The 14061-nt window shown below is 39.9% G+C and overlaps 1 protein-coding gene across 1 annotated transcript in view; it reads right to left on the bottom strand.

Annotated features, from left to right (window-relative positions):
- Window positions 1–523: 523 nt before the first annotated feature.
- Window positions 524–14061, bottom strand: part of STMND1 (stathmin domain containing 1) — a 29550-nt gene continuing 16012 nt past the window's right edge. The window contains exons 3-5 of the mRNA XM_012476597.2: window positions 11391–11542; window positions 2341–2472; window positions 524–1304 (exon numbers count right to left, since the gene is read on the bottom strand). Coding sequence (XP_012332020.2) covers window positions 1017–1304; window positions 2341–2472; window positions 11391–11542 — 572 coding nt within the window. The 3' untranslated portion in view covers window positions 524–1016. The remainder of the gene's footprint in view (window positions 1305–2340; window positions 2473–11390; window positions 11543–14061) is intronic.

Below are 14061 nucleotides of genomic sequence, written 5' to 3'. Positions count from 1 at the left end.
AAGGTGGGTGGATCGTTTGAGCTCAGGAGTTTGAGACCAACATGACAAAACCCCATCTCTGCAAAAAATTATCCTGGGGTGGCGATGTGTGCCTGTAGTCCCAGCTACTTGGGGGCCTGAGGCAGGAGGATCACTTGAGCCTCAGGAAGTCAAGGCTGCAGTGAGCCAACATCATATCACTGTACTCCATCCTGTGTACAAAGTGAGACCCTGTCCCCCCACCCCAAGAAAAAGTATCTATAATCATAAGACCTGATAATTGATTGGATGTGAGTGGTAAGGGAGGGAAGAACCAAGGTATAATTCCAGTAAGATGAGGGTCATCAGCTTCTCAGCTCAGTGTGCCTGCAGGGAAGACAGACACTGGTAGCAGTGTGTACCTCCACCCCTACAACTTCCTTCCACCCCTAGCCTCAACTGAAGTTCTTCTGTTTTCACAAGAAGAAAACTCCATTCTTTATATAATTCTGAGAATTAGATATTGCTAACTTAACTACATGGATGAAACTGTAATTCAACCAGCTTTAAGACATTGCTTCATTCCTTCATAACACAAAGAAAAAAATTTCTGAAACTGTAGACATACAGCATAAAAAACATACAAATCATTCAAATACTTAATACAAATCCATGTAATTAGTCTTAAAGGACCAGCAGATGGACACCGCCACCAGGCAGGAGAACAGGAATGATTTCATTTGGCATGAACATATTCACGTAAGCTGAAGGCACTTACTTACATATTAAAGACATCTCCACAGTGTTTGAAGCCACACAAATGAGAGTGCCAAATATCCAAGCTGATCAAGTCTCCCCCTCGCTCCTTTATTAAATCTAGCATAGCTATTTAATTTACTCAACTAACCTTCAGCCCATGCAACCCACACAATCATCCTTAAGCCCAAGGCAGAAATCCCAGGGGAATGAGGTCAGGCAGTCAAAGAATCTGAGATATACTACAAATGTCACAAATGGGGAGAATGAATGCCGGCTTATGAAATTCACAAAAAAATGGCTTAGTAGACTATGTCATCTGCTTGGTTGTAAGACATGTCTGACTCCACGACCCCAAAACTTTCATCACTGTCATTTCTGTCAATCAAGGTGGCATCATTTTTACTCTTCTTCCTCTTCAATGGTTTTCCTCCCTGCAGGTCAGATGGTTCAAACCCAGCCGACCTCACCCTTTGAAGTCCTTTGGCAAATGCAACCTCAGCCCCACCTAGTTTAGCTGAATCTGAATGATTGGCTGAAGGCAAAAGTTGGTCACTCTGTAGCCTTTTCCTTATTTCTTCTTCTTTAGACTGAAATGCGGTATTAAAGAATGAAAAAGAGTCTGAGTAACTTTCTACAAGTTGCAATTAATGTTGCTTGTATTGAACATTTATGGCTTCTCTATGTCATTATTCAGTTGTATAACAAACATTTTTTGAGAAACTCTTGTTGAAGAAGGCAGACACAGGGCCTGTCCTCATGGAGCTTGCAGTCTGGTCCTTGTGCTCTGAGAGGCCAATTGGAGAGCTGGGAAATGAAGGCTGTTGGACCAAAGCTGTGAAGGCGGCATCTGGCCAAGGGCACATGGAGGATTATGGGGGCCCTTGGTGAAAATGCAAAAGGGGTGATGCTGCCTGATGCTCTGCAGCAGCTCCTCTCAGTTTAACACCACACCCCAACCCTGCCTCCCCTCCTGCCCCCAGACTTAATTGAAGTTTCTCTCTTTTCATATGAAGAACACTCCATGCTTCACTTAATTCCAAGAACTGGATGTTGCTTGCTTAGGCTATATGGATGAAACTGTAATTTCTACCCAACCTACTTTATTCCTTTACAACAGGAAGGAAATTGTTAAGAAAAGCCACTAAACATGAAACATACAATAAAAAGCATATAGGTCATTAAAATATTGTCTGTAGGCCAGGCACAGTGGCTCATGCCTGTAATCCCAATACTTTGGGACGCCAAGGCAGGAGGATCATTTAAGGTCAGGAGTTGAAGACCAGCCTTGGCTACATAGTGAGACACCATCTCTAAAAAATTTTTATTTAAATTAGCCACAAGTAGTGGTTTGGGTTTGTAGTCCTAGCTACTCAGGAGGCTGAGACAGGGGGACCTCTTGAGCCTAAGAGTTCAAGGTTGCAGTGAGCTCTGAGCATGCCACTGTACTCCAGCCTGGGCAACATAGTGAGATTTTGTCTCTTAAAAGAACTAGTAAAATAAAATAAAATACTGACTATTGATTCATACAATTTGTCTTAAAACTGCTGATAGGAAAGGTCTGGCATGAGATCGCTTTAGCAGACAGCTAAGCCCTCAAGTCTAGAGCATATGAGAACTCAGTACCTTCCTGCACTCTTCGGCAGCCTCCATCTTCTCCTCGATGTCCTTCATTGTGAAATCCTTCTCTTGCTTTTTGATCTCAAGTTTTTTTAGTCTGGCAGGTGGCTTTCTCAATGGCTTCTCAGTCATGTTCACCTGGAATAAAATATTTTTTTTTACATGGAGAAACAACTATATTCACTGGCAAGAGGAGAAGGGCAAAAGAGTTAGAATAAACAGTTTAAAATGCAAATTCTAGGCTGGGCGCAGTGGCTCATGCCTGTAATCCCAGCACTTTGGGAGGCTGAGGTGGGCAAACTGCTTGAGTCCAGGAGGTCCAGGCCAGCCTGGGCAACATAGTAAAACCTTGTCTCTACAAAAATACAAAAACTTAGCCAGGCATGTTGGCATGCACCTGTAGTCCCAGCTACTTGGGAGGCTGAGGGTGGAGGATTGCTTGAACCCAGTTAAAACACATGCTCTGAATGAAGAGAGCCCCCAAACAGGCTTTGTGTGAGCAACATGGCTGTTTAGTCACCTGGGTGTGGGCGGGTTGAGTTCAAAAAGAGAGTCAGAGCAGGGCAGTGGGATAGGAGTTTGTTTTATAGGTCTTATAGGAAAGTTACAGAAGTGATAGTTCAGGGCGGCTTTTGCAAGCTGGGAGGGGGTCATAGGGTCTGGAGTCATGAGGATGACCAAGGTCAGTCACAAAGTCCAGTTGCCTTATCAGTTGAGGCAGGAATAAGGAACAATAGAAGAATGTCTCAAAGTTAATTAGGTACTGCAGGGGTTGATCATTCTCCTTTTCATGATTTTCCAGTCACTTCAGACTTTCTAGTTCCAGGAACTCATCTGGAGTGTACGTGCAAGTCACAGAGGTTACCACAGCATGGTCCATGGTGCAGTCAGCCTAAAAGACCTTACACCCAGGAGGTGGAGGTTGCAGTGAGTCAAGATCGTGCCACTGCACTCTAGCCCTGGTGACAGAGTGAGATCCTGTCTCAAAATAAATAAATAAAAAGTAAATTCTAAAAATCAAACTTCCAGGGTCAGATTACAAAAACAACACTGTGAAATTTGGTAACAGCAGAATTATAAAGATAATATCTATTAGATGCCTTAAAAACACCAGTCTATTACAAAAAAGGCTCTACAAGAGCTGGTGCTCTCAGACTGCATAGAAGAGGACCCCTAAGAAGGAAAAAGTCTTGAGAATGAATATAGGATGAAAAGCAGTGGAGAATGGGGGTGAATTTATAGTTCAAGGTGCAAAGTTCAACCTGATGATTTTATAATATTCCACAAGCTACAGGTTACTTTCATCTGGGATAGAGATTAGTTTTCATTGCTTCTGGTTTTGTGGTAGAAAGAGATAATCAACAATTACTGAACAGCAACTCTGTGCTGAGCTTTGCTGGAGGAACTTGACAAATATTTTCATGACAGCAGGGGAAAAATTCCAATTCATACAATCAACTACCCTTTTAACAGTTCAAAGCAGTAATAATGATTTTCTAATTATAATTTCTAGTTCCAAAATAAGTGAAATTGTCATAAAGAATTTATGAAGAAAGTTTTAATGTATATGTTTTTGTTTTAAAAATTAGTTTTAAGATAATATAGATTGATTATAAAAATTTTAACTGATACACAAATCATCTCCAAATCCTCTATTTAACCACCTAGCCCCCAATCCCAGTCCTCAACATGAAGCTTTGTAAAGAGTTTAGTGTGTGTTTTTCCAGATATCTATTCTGCACATGTATGTATATACATACATATGTGTTAAGGATATCTGTAGTGTTAAACAAAATCTAAATGGAGGTATACTATACACACTGCTCTGCAATTTACTTTCTTCAATTAACTTAATATGGGTGTCTTTCTAGGTTAGTATATACAGATTTATTACAACTGGGTAGGGGGTGGTTAACTCCAAGGCTGCATTATAAAATGAACTGAATATTGTTCTAGATAATTTCTCTAAAGACTTTTTATTAAAGACAAAAGAGCTATTAATATTCACTGTAATTTCTAAAAGACTATATCTCTAGACTATAATGCTGTAGGTACTGAGAAAATAAATCAAAGAGAGGAAGTTTAGCAGATTAAAACAAATTACCAGTCAACCCTGGGCTTGAATTCTGGCTGACCTATGGAATGGACTCGGTCTGTCGGCTAGACTGGAGTGCAAGTGGTGTGATCTCAGCTCATTGCAACCTCCGCTTCCCGGGTTCAAGTGATTCTCCTGCCTCAGCCTCCTGAATAGCTGGAATTACAAGTGTACACCACCATGCCCAGCACTTGAATTGACTTTCTATGATTCCTTAAACTCTGCCATGGTTTTAGCCATGGTTTTCTCATTTGTAAAAATAAGTTTAATAATACATATTTTACAGGATTGGTTTTAAAAAAGAAAAAAAAAGGATAAAGTAGCCACTCAGCAAATGGTAGCTGCTTTTCATTCAGTCAAAGCAGTGACTTTTTCCAAAGACAGAATACAAAATCATAACTAAGACAAAGCTGAAAGGGGCGGAAGCACAGAGGGGAGGAAAGAGAGCCTGCTGCCAGGGACTCTTAGGCACCAGGCGTGAGCTTCAACCCTGGGGCAACAGGAATGCTCAGGGCATAGTGGGAGACCCAGGCAGCTCTTCTCTCTGGACTCAATTTTCTCAACTGTGAAGCAGCAAGGGGGCAGAGGCCCACTAAGCTTCTTTTCAGCTTTCAAATCTATGATTCTCAGAAAGTCTTCTAAAGAAAAAACATTTATTGATGTTTTGGTTCCTTTAAAACCATCAGATGGTTTATGCGGTGCAAAGTTTTTTACTACTTGAAAACCATGGCATAGTTTTGTCAAAGCAAGTTCCCCCTCCCCTCATCATTTTGTATTATTTTATGACAATTGACTCTTAGGTTTCCTGCTGGCAAAAACTACCAGCTAAAGAGAGGGCAATACTTGCTATGGTGGTTCAACTAGAGATACTGTGAAATTAACAAGAAAATGATTTTTTTAGGGATGCTCATGCATAGAGGGCTAAAAGAAAATCAAATAGTAGGCCGGGCGTGGTGGCTAACGCCTGTAATCCCAGCACTTTGGGAGGCTGAGGTGGGCAGATCACGAAGGCAGGAGATCGAGACCATCCTGGCTAACGTGGTGAAACCCTGTCTTTACTAAAAATACAAAAAATTAGATGGCATGGTGGCATGTGCCTGTAGTCCCAGCTACTTAGGAGGCTGAGGCAGGAGAATCGCTTGAACCCAGGAAGGTGGAGGTTGCAGTGAGTGGAGATCACCCCACCACACTCCAGCCTGGGCAACAGAGCAAGACTCTGTCTCAAAAAAAAAAAAATTAAAAATTAAAGATCCAATAACGAAATGCCAGATTAGGCTATACATGGGAGCCTGAACCTTGACTGAAATTCTGGGATCAGTAGTTCTGAGAGAAGTTGGATTTTCTGTTTTGGTCACCTCCTCCATGTTGCTTAATCCTAAAATGATCCTCCCCATAGGGGAAGGTAATCCTATTTGTACAACCCATGTTCTTTTTGAGTTCCGCATTTTAAGTAAAAAAATAAAAAACCTGTAGAAAGATACCTGTATTCTTTAGAACTGAATGTTATGAAGTCAGAATTTATCAAATGTTGGCACTTGAAAATGTTAACAATGTGCCAGGCACAGTGGCTCACACTGTAATCCCAGTACTTTGGGAGGTCGAGGCAAGTGGATTGCTTGAGTTCACGAATTCAAGATCAGCCTGGGCAATGTAATCAGACCTTGTTTCTTTTTAAAATTAAAAATAAAAAAAGATAACAATGACCACCTTATGCTTAGAGAGGTGCTACCAGTAGAAACAACAACAAATCATCAACAACAAAATCAACCTACAGAAGTTACCAGTTCAATTATTTTCTTAAAGAATACTTTAGAGGACTGCCACGTTCAAAATGCTGCAATTAGATTTGAGTCCCATTTCTAGCTACTAACTTATATATTTTACTTCTTACACACACTGTGTATTCCTCAGAGCTTTCTTAATTAACTATTGACCGAGGGATGAACCTGTCTTCATTTTGTTCCCTTAAGGGAGTCCTGTGCATAGGCCAAAGCTTCCTGTAAAAGATCCCTTCATTCTTGTTTTGTCACCGTTAGACCTCCTGGGGAAGGTCACTCTCATCATTAACTGGCGTTATTGAGTCCTAACTCAGTCAACTTCCTCCTCCTTAAAAAACTCTCCATGAGGTTCAATAAATAATGTTAGAACTCTTATGCAATGTGAACAAACTCTCCAACTACACTACAGGTTACCAAATACAGAAGTCACACAGAGACGGGAATAAACTTTGACCAGACACAGAAGCCAATTGTGAATTCACAGAGTCTCAGGTAGGGAGACCCAGGACGTGCTAAGTGGCAGGGAGAAATGAATTTAGGATAAAAGATGAACTCAATAATACCTATGTGGATAAATGAGAGCCAATCATATCTCTCTAAAGAGGTCTACACAAGTCCATACACATACTGACATATGTACATAAAACCAATGTTTGTTTATAATATAGTCACTTAAGTCTCATTAGAATGTTTAAAAATACACTGAAAGATTCACTCAACAATCTGATACTTAGCTTCTTAATCTTATATTTCTTACATATCGTTAATTTTTTTTTTTTTTTTTTGTAGAAATGGAATCTCACCATGTTGCCCAGGCTGGTCTTGAACACCCGGACTCAAGGGAATGCTCCCAGCTTAGCCTCCTAAAGCACTAGGATTACAAATGTGAGCCACCATGCCCGGCACATTTTAACTCTTTTTTTTTCATTGTTTGGGTTTTTTGTTTGACAGAGTCTCGCTCTTTCACCCAGGCTGGAGTGCAGTGGTGCAATCATGGCTCATTGCAGTCTTGACCTTCCAGGCTCAAGTGATCCTCCTGCCTCAGCCTCTTAAGGAGCTGGAACTACAGGCGCACACCACCATGCCCAGCTAACTTTTTGTAGTTTTATTTTTGTAGAGATGGGGTTTTACCATGTTGCCCAGGGTGATCTCGAACTCCTGGGCTCAAGCCATCTGCTTATCTTGGTCTCCCAAAGTGCTGGGATTACAGGCATGTACCACCGAAACTGGCCTGATTTTAACTTTTAAGTAAGCACAAAATATTCTAGCATAAACATTCTTGAAAGCTGGTTATCCAGAGAGCACTATGGAATTATTGCAGTATTTACCAGCAAGCTTATGATAAAAATTAAGAAAAAAGACAAAGGGGTTCTGTGGTGGACACAGATCCTCCCCTGGACCTCTAGGGAGAGACTGGCTTTTGGGGAATGCCCCTGATTTAGAAGGGGGAACTTCATGAAGGTGAACCCTCAGTTTTCAACATCCTTTATTCAGTTTCACTCTAAATAACTCAATGAAAGATAATGACCTGGCTAAGAAGCTGCCAGATCTACGTCTCAAATGCCCTGGTATTTAAATACACGACTGGCCCACATAAGAAGTCTTATTTTTAAACTATTCTCCTTGGCTGCATGGCTAGTTCAGTTGGTAGAGCATGAGACTCAAAGCATTTTCACATGTATTCTATTTTTCCCATAATATTTTATTTAGAAGAATGTTTTTCTCTAGAGCAATGAAGAAATCATATTTACATGTCTGTTAAGATTCACCACATTTTAGTAACTGCTGACATCATAATACCTTTTTTTTTGACCATCCCTTTTTTGCTTCCCTTGACTTCTTATTTTGTTTTTAGCCAATTTTATCAGGTGTAGGTTTCAAAAAACTTATTAAATATTAGATAGTTCAAAGTATTAATATTATTAATAATTAATATTATCTAATATTTCCATTCTTAATATGGTTCCCCTCTCAGTCCTTCAATATTCATTCTCATCCTTTTACATTGGCCTCATAACTCTTCCCAAAATATGCAAGACACCTGGTGTCTGACACACATATGTTCTCAGCTACCCCTGAATTGCAAGGTTTTATCTGTGACACAGAAATTGCATCTCTTTTTTATTTCCTTAGGCTTCCTGAGTATAATCTTAGTTCCTATTCCTGAAATGGTATATTTTCAGGAATATTTCAGAATTCTCTTTCACAATGAATAGGGAATCAGGAATGATTTCAAAAGTTTTAACCCTTCCCAGCTTTGGTAATGAATTTGAGAGCTTTGTGGACAGTTTTGGTGAACCTTCAGGGCAGTAGTTCTCAATGGGGCTGCCGAAAGGAATTGCCTGGGAGCTTTCAGAAGGGTGAAAGCAGGGTCACATGCCCAGGCTGTGTGGTCAGAAGTGGGATCTAGACACTGGGATGTCTGAAATATGCCCAGGTGACTCCAATGTACAGGTGGGTTAAGGACCACTGTTCTAGGTGTGTGTTGCTGCCAGGTCTGTTGCGAGACTGGCTTATGTTAGGATATCTTGGTCTAATACCAAAGCCAAAAAAAAAAAAAAAAAAAAAAAAAAAGAATTGTGCTATTCTGACAGCCTGCCACATTTAAATCCTTTTGAGAACGTTCTCAACAACCATTCTATGCCCCTATAATATGAAAAGTAGTCTTCATCTTTGGTTCACTTAATGATGTTATTAAAAGTCCAGGCCATAGTTAGTTTTTAAAATGTGCATCTCTTTCACAAGGTAGTTTATATTAATTAAACTTGCAGGCTCCCTTGCAAGGTCTAGGTCAGAGCTCATTCATCGCTGGCAACTGAATCACAGAGAATGTTTTAATGTGATTTCTACTGGCGTATGTATGTATACATCAAGGTGTCTATAGCATTTCCCTTAAGAAGACATTGTTTAGCTACTGGATGTTTCCATAATCTCTCTGTCTCCCCTCGGACTTGCTTTATTTTTTCCTTTTGACATGCCTTCTTTTTTTCTGACCCCTAGAGACTCACCTACAGCTAGAAAAAAAAATTTCCTCTTCCCTTTGATATTAAAAACCTATCCCTCTTTTAGGACTTTCAAATAAGATAAGGCACTCCAAAATGCCTTGTATCATGATGGCATTGTGCAAATGTAAATTGTCATTATGCTGGCATTATCTTTTCATTATATGATTCATTTTTACCTTCCTTTCCCCCCCCCGCCCCTCACATCCTCTTATTATTGGCAGCCTGATAATGTTATTCACAAGGTTTGGCAATCTCCTTTCCTTTCCCCCAAATACTTTCTGCAGGATTTATTTTCCTTTTTCAAAAGAAAATTCCACTTTGGCTTTTATTCATGAGTTCTCAACATTCCCTATACACAAAGAAGGAAATTAACTTTATTCAAACACTAAATGACTCAGTTGAGGTGGAAAATTTGATTTAAATAATGAGTTTCTAATTCCTAATGGACTGTTTTCCCTACAACACAGGGATAAATAACCATTAAGGAGCCTTTGGGGTAATTTCTGGTCTCTATTCCCGCCATTTCCTTTTCTTTCTTTTCTTTTTCATTCATTTTTTCTCTGGCTTCTTTTCACTGTTGATTCTTTTTTACACCTTCTCTCTTCTGCTTGTACTTCAAGGACTACTGGTCATATCTAGGAGCATTGGCTTTAAAAAACAAAAAACAAAAAAACCCTAACAAGAAAACAAAAAAACCCAAACAAGAAAACAAAATAACAGCCACAACTAAAACTGCTATCTTCTTCACAGGTTTATGCAGAACTTATTTTAAAATTCACAACTCGGCCAGTGGAGTGGCTCACGCCTGTAATCCCAGTACTTCAGGAGGCCGAGGTGGGCAAATCACCTGAGGTCAGGAGATTGAGACCAGGCTGGGCAACATGGTGAAACCCTGTCTCTACTAAAAATACAAAAATTAGCTGGGCGTGGTGACGCGTGTCGGTAATCCCAACTACTCGGGAGGCTGAGGCAGGAGAACTACTTGAACCTGGGAGGCAGAGGTTGAAGTAAGCTGAGATTGTGCCACTGCACTCTAGCCTGGGCAACAGAGCAAGAATCTGTCTCAAAAAAAAAAAAAAAAATTTTAGAACTCTCGATTTATCCAAGCTAGTTAAAATCAGAGTAAAAACATTATTCATGCTGAGGAAAAACTGTGACAGATCAATCAAGATAAATCAACAAACAAAAATAATAGTACAGCAATTTCTAGAATTCTATTTAATTCCTCATGTTTGATTTTGGGGTGTGCATGGGGATAAATGTATAGCCATATGTGTTTTAGCTTTGGCATTTAGGCCTATTTATTTTCTTTTTTAAAGTTTTACCTTATTTTTAATTGACATGTTATGGTACATATTTATAGGGTACAGTATGATGTTCTGATACATGTATAATGATCAAGTCAGGGTATTTAGCATATCCATTACCTAAAACACTTGTCAGGCCTATTTTCTTACTGAATAAATCAGAATTCAGTTTTTCATTTCTAATGGCCTGCACAATGCCTATTACATAGGCAGTGTTCAAGAAAAATCATTGAAAGAATTAAAGAATGTTATTCAGTAGAGCCTATTATTTCTCAAATTTAGGAAAACCCAATATATGTTTTACTGGATTAATTAATCATTAATAATTAGAGCAGTTCCTGAGTCCACAGAGAAGGATGATATATTAGTTGGTTCTCATGTTGCTATAAGGAAATACCCGAGACTGGGTAATTTATAAAGAAAAGAGGTTTAATTGTTCTGCATGGCTGGGAAGGCCTTAGGAAACTTACAGTCATGGTAGAAGGCACCTCTTCACAAGGCGGCAGGAGAGAGAATAAGTACAAGCAGGGAAATGCCAGACACTTATAAAACCATCAGATTTTTGAGACTCACTCACTATCAAGAGAACAGCATAGGGGAAACCACTTCCATGATTCAATAACCTTTACCTGGTCCCGCCCTCGACACCTGAGGATTACAATTCAAGGTGAGGTTTGGGTGGGAGAACAGAACCAACCCACAGGAGATGGCGTGCAGAGGTGTGGGGGGATTTTAAGAAACAAAACTCTGACTTAAATAAATGCTGTCATTCGTATTGTAACTTGCATATGCTGGGAATAATGAGTCATGATCAATCATACTCTATTGCTACTTTTAACTATAAGCTAATGTTAATTAAAAAATTACTTGCCATGATATCATATGATTCTCCATTTCTAAATACTTTGCTGTGGCTTTGTATTATTCCTTGAACAATTAGTTCCTCCAGGATATCTGATGACTTCTGTCGCTCTTGAATCTCTAGGGGTTGGGGTTTATTGATTAATCCATTGGTCACTAGGTCTACCAAAAAAGAAGAAAAGAAAAAAGAAAGCAAAATTTAAAGAATGAAGATTTTTTCAATCAAATGTTAAATGGATGCCTTATAAACCATGCTACTTAATTAGAGCTTAGTTTCAACACTTAATACATTTCTATTATGTCTTTGTAATCCTTTGAAGTTTAAATTCTTCGTGTCCTTACAGAGTATACACATCAACATAATATACTATTTACTTAGCAGATCACATATTAAGATAACAAAAAGTTCTATTGTAACAACACTTACACACTTAGGTAGGACAACATTGGTTTGCTAGACTAATTCTGAAGCTAAACCACAGCTAAGAATCAGATATTCTTTTGGTGATTCTTTGAGTTGTGGTTTGGTTTCCATGCTTTGTATACAAAGGATAAACAGTGTAATGTTGCCAAGAGACTTCTAGTTCTGCAACCCTAAGTTTATAATTACGCCATCTGCTAAGTCTACATAAGTAAAAGAATGCCTTTTTGAAAAGAGTCTTTGAACCAAATCAGAATTGGAGTTAGAGTGATACCAGCTAAATATTCATTCGTGATTCTAAAAAGGAGCACTGAAACAGTTTAGAGGGGAGTCTTTATAAGCTGCACTAATGAGAGAGGCTCTCCCATTACAAATCATTCAATTATATAAATAAGCAAATAGGCAGTCATGTTTATGCCATCACGTTATAAAATAAAGGGCACTGGCCTGTTGGGCCAAAGACAGTTTTGCTTTTCCTGTTGGTAACAGTACAATGCGAAGTCCTGAGAAATGAGCTATTGTCTATGCAGTCATCACCAGGAAGTCCTGAGAGTAACCAAGTCCATTCCACTTAGTGCATGGCATCTTCCTATGAAAATTTCTTCCTTCCTTCCTTCCTCCCTCCCTCCTTCCTTCCTCCCTCCCTTTCTTTCTTTGTTTCTTCTCTTTCTTTTCTTTCTCTCTTTCCTTCTTTCCTTTTTCTCCCTTTCTTTCTCTCTCCTTCCTTGCTTCCTTTCCTTCCTTTCTTCCTTCTTTGTTTCACTCTTGTCACCCAGGCTGGAGTGCAATGGTGACATCTTAGCTCACTGCAACCTCTGCCTCCCAGGTTCAAGCCATTCTCCTGCCTTGGCCTCCCAAGTAGCTGGGACTACAAGCTCCCACCACCATGCCCAGCTGATTTTTGTATTTTTAGTAAAGAGGGGGTTTTATCATGTTGGCCAGGCTGGTCTCGAACTCCTGACCTCAGGTGATCCACCTGCCTTGGCCACCTGAAGCGCTGGGATTATAGGCATAAGCCACTGCACCCAGAAAAAATTTCTAATCTCAATGGTTAGCAATGACAGCTTTTATGAATTTGTGCTGGGAAGATAACTAACACACACACACACACACACACACACACACACACACACACCCCACCCCCCGCCAGATGTCTCTCACTTCAGCATATTAACCTCTTTCGTATAAGAGATTTCTAGGATTGGCCACTGCAAGTAACTCCAACAGTTTTCCTCTTATCCCAGTAACCATCCAGTGCTATTTTCTACCCTTGCGAGTGTTTGAAATAGAGCTGCTACTCATTTTGCTCTGTACAGTTTTGGCACAGGGTAGTAAAACATGTCATGTGGGGAGGTCAACCAGAAACTTGAAACAATGGAGAAAATTTCAATGAAAAGGTCAGCAGTGAATCCCCTTCAAGGAATTAGAACGATTTTTTTGGTTAGAAGGTGGCCTTGTCTGGAAAGGTCAAAAGAATAATTATTTAATAAGCACTTAGGCACCTACATTTATTAAGTGCCTGATACACTGTATGATATCAAATGCAAACATCAACTCTGAGCGTGATATTAACCCTATTTTATTGATTGATTGATTGATTGATTGAGACAGAGTCTTGCTCTGTTGCCAGGCTGGAGTGCAGTGGTGCGATCTCCACCTCACTGCAACCTCTGCCTGCTGGGTTCAAGCGATTCTCCTGCCTCAGCCTCCTCAGTAGCTGAGATTACAGCCACGCACCACCATGCCCGGCTAATTTTTGTATTTTTAGTAGAGACGGAGTTTCACCATGTTGGCCAGGATGGTTTCGATCTCTTGACCTTGTGATCCGCCCACCTTGGCCTCCCAAAGTGCTGGGATTACAGGCATGAGCCACTGCACCCAGCCCTATCCCATGTGAGAGAAACTAATTAACTTGCTTAAGGTGACACAGGTGGCATCTGTGTTACCAAGGACTACATCCTCATCTGCTTGGCTCCGACACTCCTGCTCTCAACTGTCCCACTGTTCTCCTCCCAAATATATCATGTAAGTGGATCCACTGTCAGAGTTTTGTTTCTCTCCAAGGATGTTCCTAAAAGGAATGCTATGTTTGACATCTGTCACTAACATAATAAAATTATTGTAATCATTCTAATTCATTCTTTTTAGAGTTCTCTAAAGTATTTGGCTTGGCATTTAGAGCAGCCAACTTTATACAGAGATTCCTGGAATATGTCAGTCATTTCAACTAATTTTCATGCTTTCTTGGGACATTGGAGAA

This window comes from Aotus nancymaae, unplaced genomic scaffold (assembly GCF_030222135.1).
Source record: "Aotus nancymaae isolate 86718 unplaced genomic scaffold, 86718_ANA_hifiasm-v0.15.2.pri h1tg000051l, whole genome shotgun sequence".
In the NCBI taxonomy this organism is placed as follows: domain Eukaryota; kingdom Metazoa; phylum Chordata; class Mammalia; order Primates; family Aotidae; genus Aotus; species Aotus nancymaae.
Note: the sequence above shows the minus strand (reverse complement) of the source record. Positions and strands in the feature narration are given on the sequence as shown.